General features: G+C 35.6%; 1 protein-coding gene across 1 annotated transcript; it reads right to left on the bottom strand.

Annotated features, from left to right (window-relative positions):
- Positions 1 to 5,707: 5,707 nt before the first annotated feature.
- On the bottom strand, positions 5,708 to 13,396 carry LOC102807139 (hyalin-like). Its single transcript, XM_006816952.2, has 9 exons — positions 13,354 to 13,396; positions 12,311 to 12,556; positions 11,883 to 12,128; positions 10,776 to 11,018; positions 9,715 to 9,954; positions 8,175 to 8,420; positions 7,690 to 7,935; positions 6,202 to 6,309; positions 5,708 to 5,916 (listed from the first exon to the last, which is right to left on the bottom strand). Exons 1-9 carry the CDS (start codon positions 13,394 to 13,396, stop codon positions 5,708 to 5,710), a joined length of 1,827 nt encoding a protein of 608 aa, XP_006817015.2.
- Between the last annotated feature and the right edge of the window lie 871 nt (positions 13,397 to 14,267).

Below are 14,267 nucleotides of genomic sequence, written 5' to 3'. Positions count from 1 at the left end.
TTCCTATTAGTACACACTGACTAGAAATATTTCTCACATATTCCTGTTAGTGCACACTGAGTACAAATATTTCTCACATATTCCTTTTAGTGCACACTGAGTATAAATATTTCTCACATATTCCTATTAGTACACACTGACTAGAAATATTTCTCACATATTCCTGTTAGTGCACACTGAGTACAAATATTTCTCACATATTCCTTTTAGTGCACACTGAGTATAAATATTTCTCACATATTCCTATTAGTACACACTGACTAGAAATATTTCTCACATATTCCTGTTAGTGCACACTGACTAGAAATATTTCTCACATATTCCTGTTAGTGCACACTGAGTAGAAATATTTCTCACATATGCCTATTAGTGCACACTGACTAGAAACATTTCTCACATATTCCTATTAGTGCACACTGACTAGAAATATTTCTCACATATTCCTATTAGTGCACACTGACTAGAAATATTTCTCACATATTCCTATTAGTGCACACTGATTAGAAATATTTCTCACATATTCCTATTAGTGCACACTGACTAGAAATATTTCTCACATATTCCTGTTAGTGCACACTGAGTAGAAATATTGCTCACATTTTCTCATAAGTGCACACTGAGTATAAATATTTCTCACATATACCTATCAGTGCACACTGAGTAGACATATTTCTCACATATTCCTATTAGTGCACACTGAGTATAAATATTTCTCACATATTCCTGGTAGTGCACACTAAGTACAAATATTTCTCACAAATTCCTATCAGTGCACACTGAGTAGAAATATTTCTCACATATTCCTGTTAGAGCACACTGAGTAGAAATATTTCTCACAAATTCCTATCAGTGCACACTGAGTAGGAATATATGTTTGTGCACAGTATTAAACACTTCTGCATGCATTCATGCTCAAGTGGAGTCACTCGATCGATAAGTATATACATACCAAGCTGAGTAAAAATATTTCTCACTTATTCCTACTAGTGCACACTGAGTAGAAATATTTCTCACTTATTCCTATTAGTGCACACTGAGTAGGAATATTTCTCACATATTCGTATTAGTGCACACTGACTAGAAATATTTCTCACATATTCCTGTTAGTACACACTGAGTAGAAATATTGCTCACATATTCCTATATGTGCACACTGAGTAGAAATATTTCTCACATATTCCTATCAGTGCACACTGAGTAGACATATTTCCCACATATTCCAATTAGTGCACACTGAGTATAAATATTTCTCACATATTCCTGGTAGTGCACACTAAGTACAAATATTTCTCACAAATTCCTATCAGTGCACACTGAGTAGAAATATTTCTCACATATTCCTGTTAGAGCACACTGAGTAGAAATATTTCTCACAAATTCCTATCAGTGCACACTGAGTAGGAATATATGTTTGTGCACAGTATTAAACACTTCTGCATGCATTCATGCTCAAGTGGAGTCACTCGATCGATAAGTATATACATACCAAGCTGAGTAAAAATATTTCTCACTTATTCCTACTAGTGCACACTGAGTAGAAATATTTCTCACTTATTCCTATTAGTGCACACTGAGTAGGAATATTTCTCACATATTCGTATTAGTGCACACTGACTAGAAATATTTCTCACATATTCCTGTTAGTACACACTGAGTAGAAATATTGCTCACATATTCCTATATGTGCACACTGAGTAGAAATATTTCTCACATATTCCTATCAGTGCACACTGAGTAGACATATTTCCCACATATTCCAATTAGTGCACACTGAGTATAAATATTTTTCACATATGTCTGTTAGTGCACACTGAGTACAAATATTTCTCACATATTCCTGTTAGTGCACACTGACTAGAAATATTTCTCACATATTCCTGTTAGTGCACACTGAGTAGAAATATTTCTCACATATTCCTATTAGTGAACACTGAGTAGAAATATTTCTCACATATTTCTATTAGTGCTGACTGAGTAGAAATATTTCTCACATATTCCTGTTAGTGCACACTAAGTAGAAATACTTCTCACATATTCCTATAAGTGCACACTGAGTAGAAATATTTCTCATATATTCCTATTAGTGAACACTGAGTAGAAATATTTCTCACATATTTCTATTAGTGCACACTGAGTAGAAATATTTCTCACATATTTATATTAGTGCACACTGAGTATAAATATTTCTCACATATTTATATTAGTGCACACTGAGTATAAATATTTTTCACATATTCCTATTAGTGCACACTGAATACAAATATTTCTCACATATTCCTGTTAGTGCACACTGAGTATAAAGATTTCTCACATAATCCTATTAGTGCACACTGATTATAAATATTTCTCAAATATTCTTATTAGTGCACACTGATTATAAATATTTCTCAAATATTCTTATTAGTGCACACTGAGGACAAATATTTCTCACATATTCCTATTAGTACACACTGAGTATAAATATTTCTCACATATTCCTGTTAGTGCACACTGAGTACAAATATTTCTCACATATTCCTTTTAGTGCACACTGAGTATAAATATTTCTCACATATTCCTATTAGTACACACTGACTAGAAATATTTCTCACATATTCCTGTTAGTGCACACTGACTAGAAATATTTCTCACATATTCCTGTTAGTGCACACTGAGTAGAAATATTTCTCACATATTCCTATTAGTGCACACTGACTAGAAATAATTCTCACATATTCCTATTAGTGCACACTGACTAGAAATATTTCTCACATATTCCTGTTAGTGCACACTGAGTAGAAATATTGCTCACATTTTTCCCATAAGTGCACACTGAGTACAAATATTTCTCACATATTCCTATTAATGCACACTGACTAGAAATATTTCTCACATATTCCTATTAGTGCACACTGACTAGAAATATTTCTCACATATTCCTATTAGTGCACACTGACTAGAAATATTTCTCACATATTCCTGTTAGTGCACACTGAGTAGAAACATTTCTCACATATTCCTATTAGTGCACACTGACTAGAAATATTTCTCACATATTCCTATTAGTGCACACTGACTAGAAATATTTCTCACATATTCCTGTTAGTGCACACTGAGTAGAAACATTTCTCACATATTCCTATTAGTGCACACTGACTAGAAATATTTCTCACATATTCCTATTAGTGCACACTGACTAGAAATATTTCTCACATATTCCTATTAGTGCACACTGATTAGAAATATTTCTCACATATTCCTATTAGTGCACACTGACTAGAAATATTTCTCACATATTCCTGTTAGTGCACACTGAGTAGAAATATTGCTCACATTTTCTCATAAGTGCACACTGAGTATAAATATTTCTCACATATACCTATCCGTGCACACTGAGTAGACATATTTCTCACATATTCCTATTAGTGCACACTGAGTATAAATATTTCTCACATATTCCTGGTAGTGCACACTAAGTACAAATATTTCTCACATATTCCTGTTAATGCACGCTGAGTATAAATATTTCTCACATATTTCTATTAGTGCACACTGAGTAGAAATATTTTTCACATATTCTTATTAGTGCACACTGAGTAGAAATAATTCTCACAAATTCATATCAGTGCACACTGAGTAGAAATATTTCTCACATATTCCTGTTAGAGCACACCGAGTAGAAATATTTCTCACAAATTCCTATCAGTGCACACTGAGTAGGAATATATGTTTTTGCACAGTATTAAACACTTCTGCATGCATTCATGCTCAAGTGGAGTCACTCGATCGATAAGTATATACATACCAAGCTGAGTAAAAATATTTCTCACTTATTCCTACTAGTGCACACTGACTAGAAATATTTCTCACATATTCCTGTTAGTGCACACTGAGTAGGAATATTTCTCACATATTCGTATTAGTGCACACTGACTAGAAATATTTCTCACATATTCCTGTTAGTACACACTGAGTAGAAATATTGCTCACATATTCCTATATGTGCACACTGAGTAGAAATATTTCTCACATATTCCTATCAGTGCATGAGTAGACATATTTTCCACATATTCCTATTAGTGCACCCTGAGTAGAAATATTTCTCACATATGTCTGTTAGTGCACACTGAGTACAAATATTTCTCACATATTCCTGTTAGTGCACACTGATTATAAATATTTCTCACATATTCCTGTTAGTGCACACTGAGTACAAATATTTCTCACATAATCCTGTTAGTACACACTGACTAGAAATATTTCTCACATATTCCTGTTAGTGCACACTGACTAGAAATATTTCTCACATATTCCTGTTAGTGCACACTGAGTAGAAATATTTCTCACATATGCCTATTAGTGCACACTGACTAGAAATATTTCTCACATATTCCTATTAGTGCACACTGACTAGAAATATTTCTCACATATTCCTGTTAGTGCACACTGAGTAGAAATGTTGCTCACATTTTTCCCATAAGTGCACACTGAGTAGAAATATTTCTCACATATTCCTATTAATGCACACTGACTAGAAATATTTCTCACATATTCCTATTAGTGCACACTGACTAGAAATATTTCTCACATATTCCTATTAGTGCACACTGACTAGAAATATTTCTCACATATTCCTGTTAGTGCACACTGAGTAGAAACATTTCTCACATATTTCTATTAGTGCACACTGACTAGAAATATTTCTCACATATTCCTATTAGTGCACACTGACTAGAAATATTTCTCACATATTCCTATTAGTGCACACTGATTAGAAATATTTCTCACATATTCCTATTAGTGCACACTGACTAGAAATATTTCTCACATATTCCTGTTAGTGCACACTGAGTAGAAATATTGCTCACATTTTCTCATAAGTGCACACTGAGTATAAATATTTCTCACATATACCTATCAGTGCACACTGAGTAGACATATTTCTCACATATTCCTATTAGTGCACACTAAGTACAAATATTTCTCACATATTCCTGTTAATGCACGCTGAGTATAAATATTTCTCACATATTCATGTTAGTGCACACTGAGTAGAAATATTGCTCACATATTCCTATAAGTGCACACTGAGTACAAATATTTCTCACATATTCCTGTTAGTGCACACTGAGTACAAATATTTCTCACATATTCCTGTTAGTGCACGCTGAGTATAAATATTTCTCACATATTCATATTAGTGCTGAGTAGAAATATTGCTCACATATTCCTATAAGTGCACACTGAGTACAAATATTTCTCACATATTCCTGTTAGTGCACACTGAGTACAAATATTTCTCACATATTCCTGTTAGTGCACACTGAGTAGAAATATTTCTCACATAATCCTGTTAGTGCACACTGAGTACAAATATTTCTCACATATTCCTGTTAGTGCACACTGAGTAGAAATATATGTTAGTGCACAGTATGTAAACACTCATTCATGCTCAAGTTGAGTCACTCAATCTATAAGTATATACATACCAAGCTGAGTAAAAATATTTCTTACATATTCATATTAGTGCACACTGAGTAGAAATATTTCTCACATATTCCTGTTAGTGCACACTGAGTAGAAATATATGTTAGTGCACAGTATGTAAACACTTCTGCACGCATTCATGCTCAAGTTGAGTCACTCGATCTATAAGTATATACATACCAAGCTGAGTAAAAATATTTCTCACATATTCCTATCAGTGCACACTGAGTAGAAATGTATGTTAGTGCACAGTATGTAAACACTTCTGCACGCATTCATGCTCAAGTGGAGTCACTCGATCTATAAGTATATACATACCAAGCTGTCTGCACACGACATCAGCATCTGGTTTATCCCACCAATCACCACAAATAGATGTCCACTTTTCATTCTCATAGATTTCAACACGTCCTTCACGTAGACTGGGTCCGTCCGCTATGTTCACTTTTGCTAAAAACGACAAATGTAACATTATTATTAATGAAGAGCACAATCGTCCAGCATGTGCATCTATAATAATCTCCTAATAAATCATCAATTGTTTTGGCAGAAAAGTGGAGAAAGGTTTAAATAAAAGAAAGAATATGTCATAATGAAAATTACCTGCGACTGTTACTGAAAAGTAACAAGAAGCTGTGTTTCCCGAACAATCAGTGACTGTATACCAATTGACAGTAGTGCCAACGTAAAATATCGACCCACTCTCAATAAAACGGCGCGTGTGAAAACATTTACCACAATTGTCAGTTATTGCCGGATATGGCCAGCTGACGATGACGGACGGCCAGGGATTGGCCTCGATAATTATATCAGCTGGGCAGGTTATTGTTGGAGGTTCGTGGTCTGCAAAAGTAAATTCACAAGAAACAACATGAAGTAAATAAAAATAACTACTATCATAACTATTATGTGATAAGCCACGCCTCTGTCCAGTTATTCATCAACTGAATTTCTTGGTCATTACTTGAAAAAATATTTTTGCTTTTTTTACATGTAACCTCTTATTATTTGTGCAATAATAGTTATTATATTCTAAAGGTTGTGATATATATAGGCTTATTAAATAATGAGCACCTCCAATTATACAATAAGCGCGACAAATATTGAAAAAAACATCGCATAATTTACAAATAGATCACTATCTTCTTTAGAAATCTCATATATAAAATGCCAAATTGCCTCAGTACATCACATGTAATAACGGATGCGATGCTCGCTCACGCAAACGGACATACAGACGAACAGAAGTTAATTAATTGCCGTTTATTTTGTTCTGAAAAGTTACCTCTCCGCAACAGAACTTTAAAACATTCTGAATATCACAAAGTTCTGAAATTTTAGTTATTTTCCCTAATGTAAATGAAAATGATAGCGGTACTGAATTCGTATTATCATTCACTTTTCACAATAATGTTATTGCTAATAATGCAAATAGTAACCACACTGTAAATTTATCCACACATGATTAAAAATGACTCAATTAAATCCACATCAACATATAAACTATGAATCAAGTCATATAGATTTCACTAGCTTTAGTGAAAAAAATGTCTGGATAACTTGGCAGCAATAAAATAACATAAGCTAGTGTAAGCTAGCACTCTCCCAGTGAAAACTAATTATTGGGAACAACAATACACCTCTACTTAGGAGGCCGTCAGATTTTAATGTACACTTTATCTGCCGAAATGCAAGATCCATGACAAAATGATAAGTAACAGAAAGCAGCCAGATCTTGCTTAACCCTCACACTATATCCAGCCATTATACAGAAAAACAGTGCCCTCTGATACACTATAAATGTGCTCGGCTATACAAATAGTTACACTCACGTATTTCCTATAATGCATAGGCTCGACCCGCATTATGAAAACAAAAGTACACGGCATGGTTGCTGATTAAACATGGAGGGCAGCATGCAACAAAATTTGCATATAAAAACAGACCTGGTATATATATATATACGAATACCGGACAATCAGTAAACGTGATTTTCGTCAACGTGATATTACGCGCTAAAACAACACGGAAATAAAGAAACTAGTCCCTACTATACAGGGCCGCAAACCCGAAAGGAAAAATATATATAAGAAAATTTTAATCAAGCTGACATGTAAGGTAGACGGGAATATACTAGTTTAGATTGAACAGCAAGGTAACTCGAGCTTTCGGCAGTTATTATGGTCACATGCACTAACCACGAAGACATTTACAGTGCCCCACCTTCAACTGTGATTGTAAATTCACATCCCTGAGTATTTCCCGAGGAATCTTTACTTGTATAGGTGATTTTGTTATGCCCAATGCCGAACCTGTCTCCTGGAGATCCACCATCAAATAATAGTATGGGGTTCTGTTGAGAGTTATCTGTTGGTACTGGATGATTCCACTCTACCAGCGCATCGGGTTTGCCGGGTTCTGTGTTCACTGTTATAGGGGTTGGACATGCAATCACTGGGGGCTCATCATCTGAGGAATGAGTAAGAATTTCAATGCACAATTCAATATTATATGAAATGATGTTGCAAAAAAATTGCCACACTCAAGAAAAATAATAAACAGTAAGCATATCTACTGGGGAACGTTTGAATGTATAAAAATGAATTTACAATTAGCATACAACTTCAATGTTCTTTTCCTTGAATTGATTTAATTACGTAAACGTGTTGATTTCACGAGTTTATTATTTCAGTTTAATTTATACATACCTATCACTTCAATCGTGAATTCACACGTGGCACTGTTTCCAGATGGGTCTATAGCATAATAAGAGATGGTTGTAGTTCCTATTGGAAACGCATCACCAGACGACATGGTAGAAATGTAAATGACATTTTCATCTCCAGAGTTATCGCCGACTCTGGGATCTGACCAAGTTACGATTGATGTTGGCAAGCCTGGTCTAGTGCTTGTTTGTTTGTCTTCGAAACAAATGATAGTCGGTGGCTCAATATCTAAGCAATGAAAACATTTTTTTCAACATTAGTCCTGTAAACATATAAACTATACTATACACTTGCCTATGCAGACAAGGACAGAGTTTATTAGAGATAATACTGTAAACTGTAAATATACTATACAATTGTCTTTGATCTATATTTGCTGCTACCCAATCGTATTTTGTGGCATCACATAATCGTCAATCACGTCGTCATTTCATGCATGCAGACACGCTACTTCTCGTGCGAGAAAATAACCTAACGAAACTGCATATTATGAACCTGTACCAACAGTAACAAGATAAAAATTCCCAAGCGAAATCATGGACATAAAAAAAAAGTTGTTGTGTTTCACATAGAATATAACCAAGTAGTCTTTCAATTACAGTTGAAACGGTTTTAATACATGTATCTTCATAAGTAATCTCACAAGAACATGTAAATGCGACTGGGTCAAATCGAGTTAAAACTTCAACTGTGATTCATTCTCAGTGACTGTTATTCAGTTATTAAGCATATGCCGTATTGCGAATACGCCGTACCCATAAAAGACTGTCAATTTCGATGTTGTGCGTGTTTGACTATTCGACTATTACAAACAAATAACCACATAGATTAGTTAACATTATATACATATAATAACTAAAATCTATTTCTAAATATGAGTAAGACCTCATTTAATTGAGTTTGTGCAAAATTGTTAACAGGGCTGACTCATTAAATGCCTTCAAAAGTCTAAGGATGTTTCTAAAAAAATCTACTTCTGTCTATGGTTTGAAGCAGTTGGTTTCAAGATTCGTCATTCTATCTGAGTTGACCCTCGATTATTATTTATAAATATACATTTTGGGCGGTCCCTGTTTTCAAGGAGAACATGCTGTCTTAGAACGTTCATTTTGCAATGCGTAAATTAAATACATTCGGCAACGTTGATCTTCCGCAATTTGTATTCATTGTCATAATTATGGTAATATATGATCACCTTCATTATTCATGAACTGACTAGAAACACAATATGTACACCGCATCACGGAATGTGTGTGTCACGCTACTACAGTTTATTATGTGTTGATGAAGGGACACACTTGCTATATATACATTACGTGCTGACAGTCTAACGTAGGTAGCTCTGATAAAACGAATTGTGCTGTTGTCTATACTTCGACACTTGTTCGACGGTGTACGGTACGGTGTAAAATATATGCTATATAGTTTAAGAACACGTGATTTGTACACTAGCACGTCAACGCAGATTTCTCCCACTCCTCCGCAATCAAAACACAGTTATATCATACGAAAACACACTCACCGAAAACAACAACTTTAAATGTACATTCGAACGAATTATCGTATATATCTGTGACAGTGTACGTGACAAGGGTAGTAAATATAGGAAACGTATCTCCTGGTTGCCAATCACTTGTCACGCTTTTTACCCCAGTGTTGTCAGAGCCAGATGGCACATTCCATGTTACCTCTGTAGTTGCCTTTCCCGGATCCGAGTTTTGTGCAATGTCGGCAGGGCAGATAATATTTGGTATCTCGTCGTCTATTGAAAGTTGATATAAATAAATACAAACAAGATTAATTCAATTAGTTTCCGTATAAGAGGTGTAACTGAAATCACACACACCGCGATAAGAAGACTTGAAATTCTAATATTAATGTTTTGATGGCTGTATTTCGAAAAATCGACTCGTAGTGATATACATCTAAAACACGGGAGACCCCTTTCGTACAAGTTCCGTAGTGAGGTGAACTTCTTCTTCTGCTTCGTACCTATAATTTTACTTTTGATGCTACTGAAATCTGAAAAAGTCTTGATTTTCACTGCAAGTCGCAGGGGCGGATCTAGGATTCTGGAATAGGGGGGGGCGATAAGTTGGCCGAAGCCCAAGTTCGCGAGCGCCGATGGCGCGAAGCCCTGTTGGTTGTTAAAAATAGGGCGCCCCCCCCCCCATCGGCCCCCACTAAATCCGCTCATGAGTCGATTCCAAAGCCTTTAAATAAATACAGCCTTTTACCACCACATTTGGTATGAGAGTGTTTAGCTATATGGTTTCTAAGAGAACATTATTGACCAATTGTATTATCATACTACTTCATTTTCAGCTGAGAATTCAACATAGTAACACGAACTATAATTGGACAATCAGTCAGCCCGACTCTGCTCAACCTTAGTGCCTATTTATCGTTTTTCCAATTCCATGTGGTTGTTTAATATTATTTTATTTTAGACCTGTAATTTATCTCAACAATCAGCTTCCCGAATCACTATATAATGTAAAATATTGCAAATGAATTTACATTTACGAACATATGAAAATATATGCCAAACGTGTGATTAGCCATAACGTTATACACACTTACCGAATACTACTATTTGAAACGAGCATGTGTCTGTGTGTCCGCTCTCGTCACTAGCCTCATAATTGACAGTAGTTGTTCCGATATCAAACACGTCGCCTGGCTGGTAATTTCCTACTACAGACACGATTCCCGAATTGTCCTCAGCCACAGGTAAATCCCATCTAACTTCAGCTACGTCTGTTCCAGGGTCCGTGCCTTGGTTTATGTCACTTGGACACAATGTTATTATCGGATTCTCACTGTCTATTACATACAATTCACGACAAATAAGTATTTCAATATAAAACATCATTGCAATGTTGGAAGTTATGATTATGTTCAATGGCATAACCTAATTTGTGATGTATAGGATGAAGTATTATGTATGTATAACTTTGAAGTTAATTGCTCAAGCATGTACAAAATATATGTGTGGAAAACAAGATGGCCGCTATTCGCTATCACCGTGTGTAGAGTGAAACTATTCATAATGAGTAATGATCCAACCTAGTCTAAAGAAAATGTCCGACATTTAGATTTGGACATGTCATAATATATGATTTTAGTGTTTTTGTACAGCTATAGTTAGCAGTCAGCCACGTTTGCTCGATGAAAGAATTATCGTATGTGCGTATATATGCTATGATGTTCTGTCTATAACGGATTTGTCGAAAACAAAATGGCCGCCAAGAGGCCATCTTGGGTCACATTTACAAATCATACTTACATGCATTAAGTAATCTTAACGGTTTGAATGAAAACGGCCAACACCCAAGATCAGGTTTCAGGCATGTCAAAATACCATATTTTAGTGTTTTTTACGACAAAAAATTGACCATCTTTGGCCCAATCGCGAAATCATTGCACACGAATATGTAACATAGACGGTATTAATATGTGTAAAAGAGTTGATCAAGGTATGTTTGATAACTGATAAATTGTCTGAGCTGAGATATAGGTCCACTCACACACACACGCAAACGTTTGAAGTTTCTGAAATAATTGAGAATAAAATAAAAAAAAGTGTTCGAATGTGGTGTAAAAACATGGTTTTGAGTACCCATGTCGTCATATCGTAAAATTATGTTCCCAGTAAACGATTGGAACGATGTGCCAGCAATTACCCACCGTTTACGGTTATTGTGAATGAACACGGCAGTGCTAAATTTCCAGAAGGATCGGTAACCGTATAAGTGACTTCATTAACACCAATGTAAAGCTGATCCCCGCGCGATCGGGTGCTAGTCATGACTGGTAATCCAGAGTTATCTCCCGGTGTTGGTTCTTGCCAAGTAACAGTAGCATATGGTTTCCCGGCGTCTGTGTTCCGATGGATATTTGACGGACAGTTGCTCAGGGTGGGATCTTCGTCATCTACAACAAAATATTGGTATTTTGACCAAATAAATAACAAATAAAGATGGCATAGGAAAAGCACATACTCACAAGTACTAATTCTTTTTTTTTTAAGTCGAAACAACAATTTGGCTATCATTCACAGATTTAGCTGATTTGTTATGACTCTCATAATTGCCGAACAAAATATTGCAACCTACCTGTGACTGTTATAACGAACACACATGTCCCAACATTTCCGGTCTGGTCCTCAGCTCTGTACGTCACTGTTGTCTGTCCAATACTAATTTCATCTCCTGATGTTTTCGACTTTATGAGTGATGCAATATAACCTGAGTTATCACTGGCCACGGGTTCGTTCCATGTGACAATTGCGTACGCTTTCCCAGGGTTAGCGCTTCTGGTAATATCGTTGGGACATCCTTCAAAGGTTGGTTTTTCATTGTCTGGAATTAGTTGCGAATGGCAAAAGTTTCAATTATATGAAGAAAAAAACACAACAAATTATAGCAACAATGGTTGCCCTTGTATGACCGAGATCCGAGTCCGGAATTGCGAAAATACCTGATGCACTTTTAACATTACATTGCTGACATTCAGTCGTATTTAATTGTTATCCCCTTGATAATTTGTATAGATGTTATACTATTTTTGCACGTGATAGACTTTGTTCTCGATAAATAATCTATAATAATGCGACAGAAATACCGCCCCATTAAAATTACAATGACCCGGAGAGATTGGTCACGGATATGCCTTTTTGAAGGAAATAATAATCACTCCAATACAACATTAATATTCTGCTGCCATTGTTGATATCACAAGCACAAATAAAATGAGAACAAAAATAAAGACAGAAAATAATTCCACATTATTGATATAGATAATGGTCTAAAATTATTCAGATCAAAGAAAAATACACGTGAATAAAATTCAAAGAGTAATATTCAGAACACACATAAAATATACACGACCTATTGCATGCAAGAAAAAACATAAAAAAACCTCGTCTCAGTACAAGACGATAAGCTGAATGTATCCCATGTATCATTCCTGTTCCATGTGATACAGCCCATTGGATATTGTTGATATCCCACCCCGATATCTAATGGGCTATTGGTGATCTGATTGGTCGATGAACGTATTTTGACCTATTACATTTTACCTGGACTTTTATTTTAACGTTCACAAATCGTCGTCTGCTAATTAGCATAAAAATTGCAACAATGGCAGCAGATCGTACCATTAGCATAGACGATCTTGTTAAAGACTGACGTAGTTTCCATGCCGAAAATGAACACCAGTCAGACATCCGATACAGAATCACGTGAAGGTAATGATTATATATCCATATGTTGTTCTCATAACTAAGAGGCAAATGCTTCAATTTACGAAAATGGAAGGTATAGAGCGAGTCGTGGTTACAGGTTAAACACTTCACTGTACCATGGGAGTAAAAATAGTTTTAGCGCGACCTTACTAGGGGATCGGGAACATACTCCCCTTTAAAATGTTGAAATCTATACCCTCTGAAAAACTATTTCATGCATTTTGAGGGGCACAAAGGGTTTCAGATCGATTCTGGAGGGCGACCCATATCGAGACACACCCCCCCCCCCCCGCGTGCCGTCACCACTGCTAATTTATTGTTGTAAACACCGTAATTATAAAAGTTGCACGTTATAACGTTTTATTTATTTTATTTATTTTATTAAACCGACTCGCTTAGTTTTATAATGAAATTACTACGCGGGATATTTATTATATCAACGCCACGGCGGCTGGCGAAAATGTGACGGTAATTTACCGATAACAAAAACATGGAATACATAGGATCTCCAATTGGATCGCCAAAGGCTCGGAACATATGAAAATTCTACACTCGTTTAATAAATCCAATATCACACGGCCACTCATTGGACATTCTCAACTTCTCTCACATACACATGTACAAATACACAGTACTTTGATCATACTTTATATTTTAATATAATTGATTGTGTTATTTAGTACTGGCATGTATTATCTGCAACATAAGGTTAATATGAGACAGCCAAACCGGTGGTTGTATTATTCCCAAAATCATATAACACACTCCCCGGACAAATACAAAACAATATTCTTGTTGCTGGTGTAGCCTGGACTCACCCGGCACGA

This window comes from Saccoglossus kowalevskii, chromosome 11, assembly GCF_978046115.1.
Source record: "Saccoglossus kowalevskii chromosome 11, keSacKowa6.1, whole genome shotgun sequence".
Classification (NCBI taxonomy): domain Eukaryota; kingdom Metazoa; phylum Hemichordata; class Enteropneusta; family Harrimaniidae; genus Saccoglossus; species Saccoglossus kowalevskii.
The sequence above is the reverse complement of the archived record's forward strand: the minus strand, read 5'-3'. Positions and strand labels throughout refer to the sequence as shown.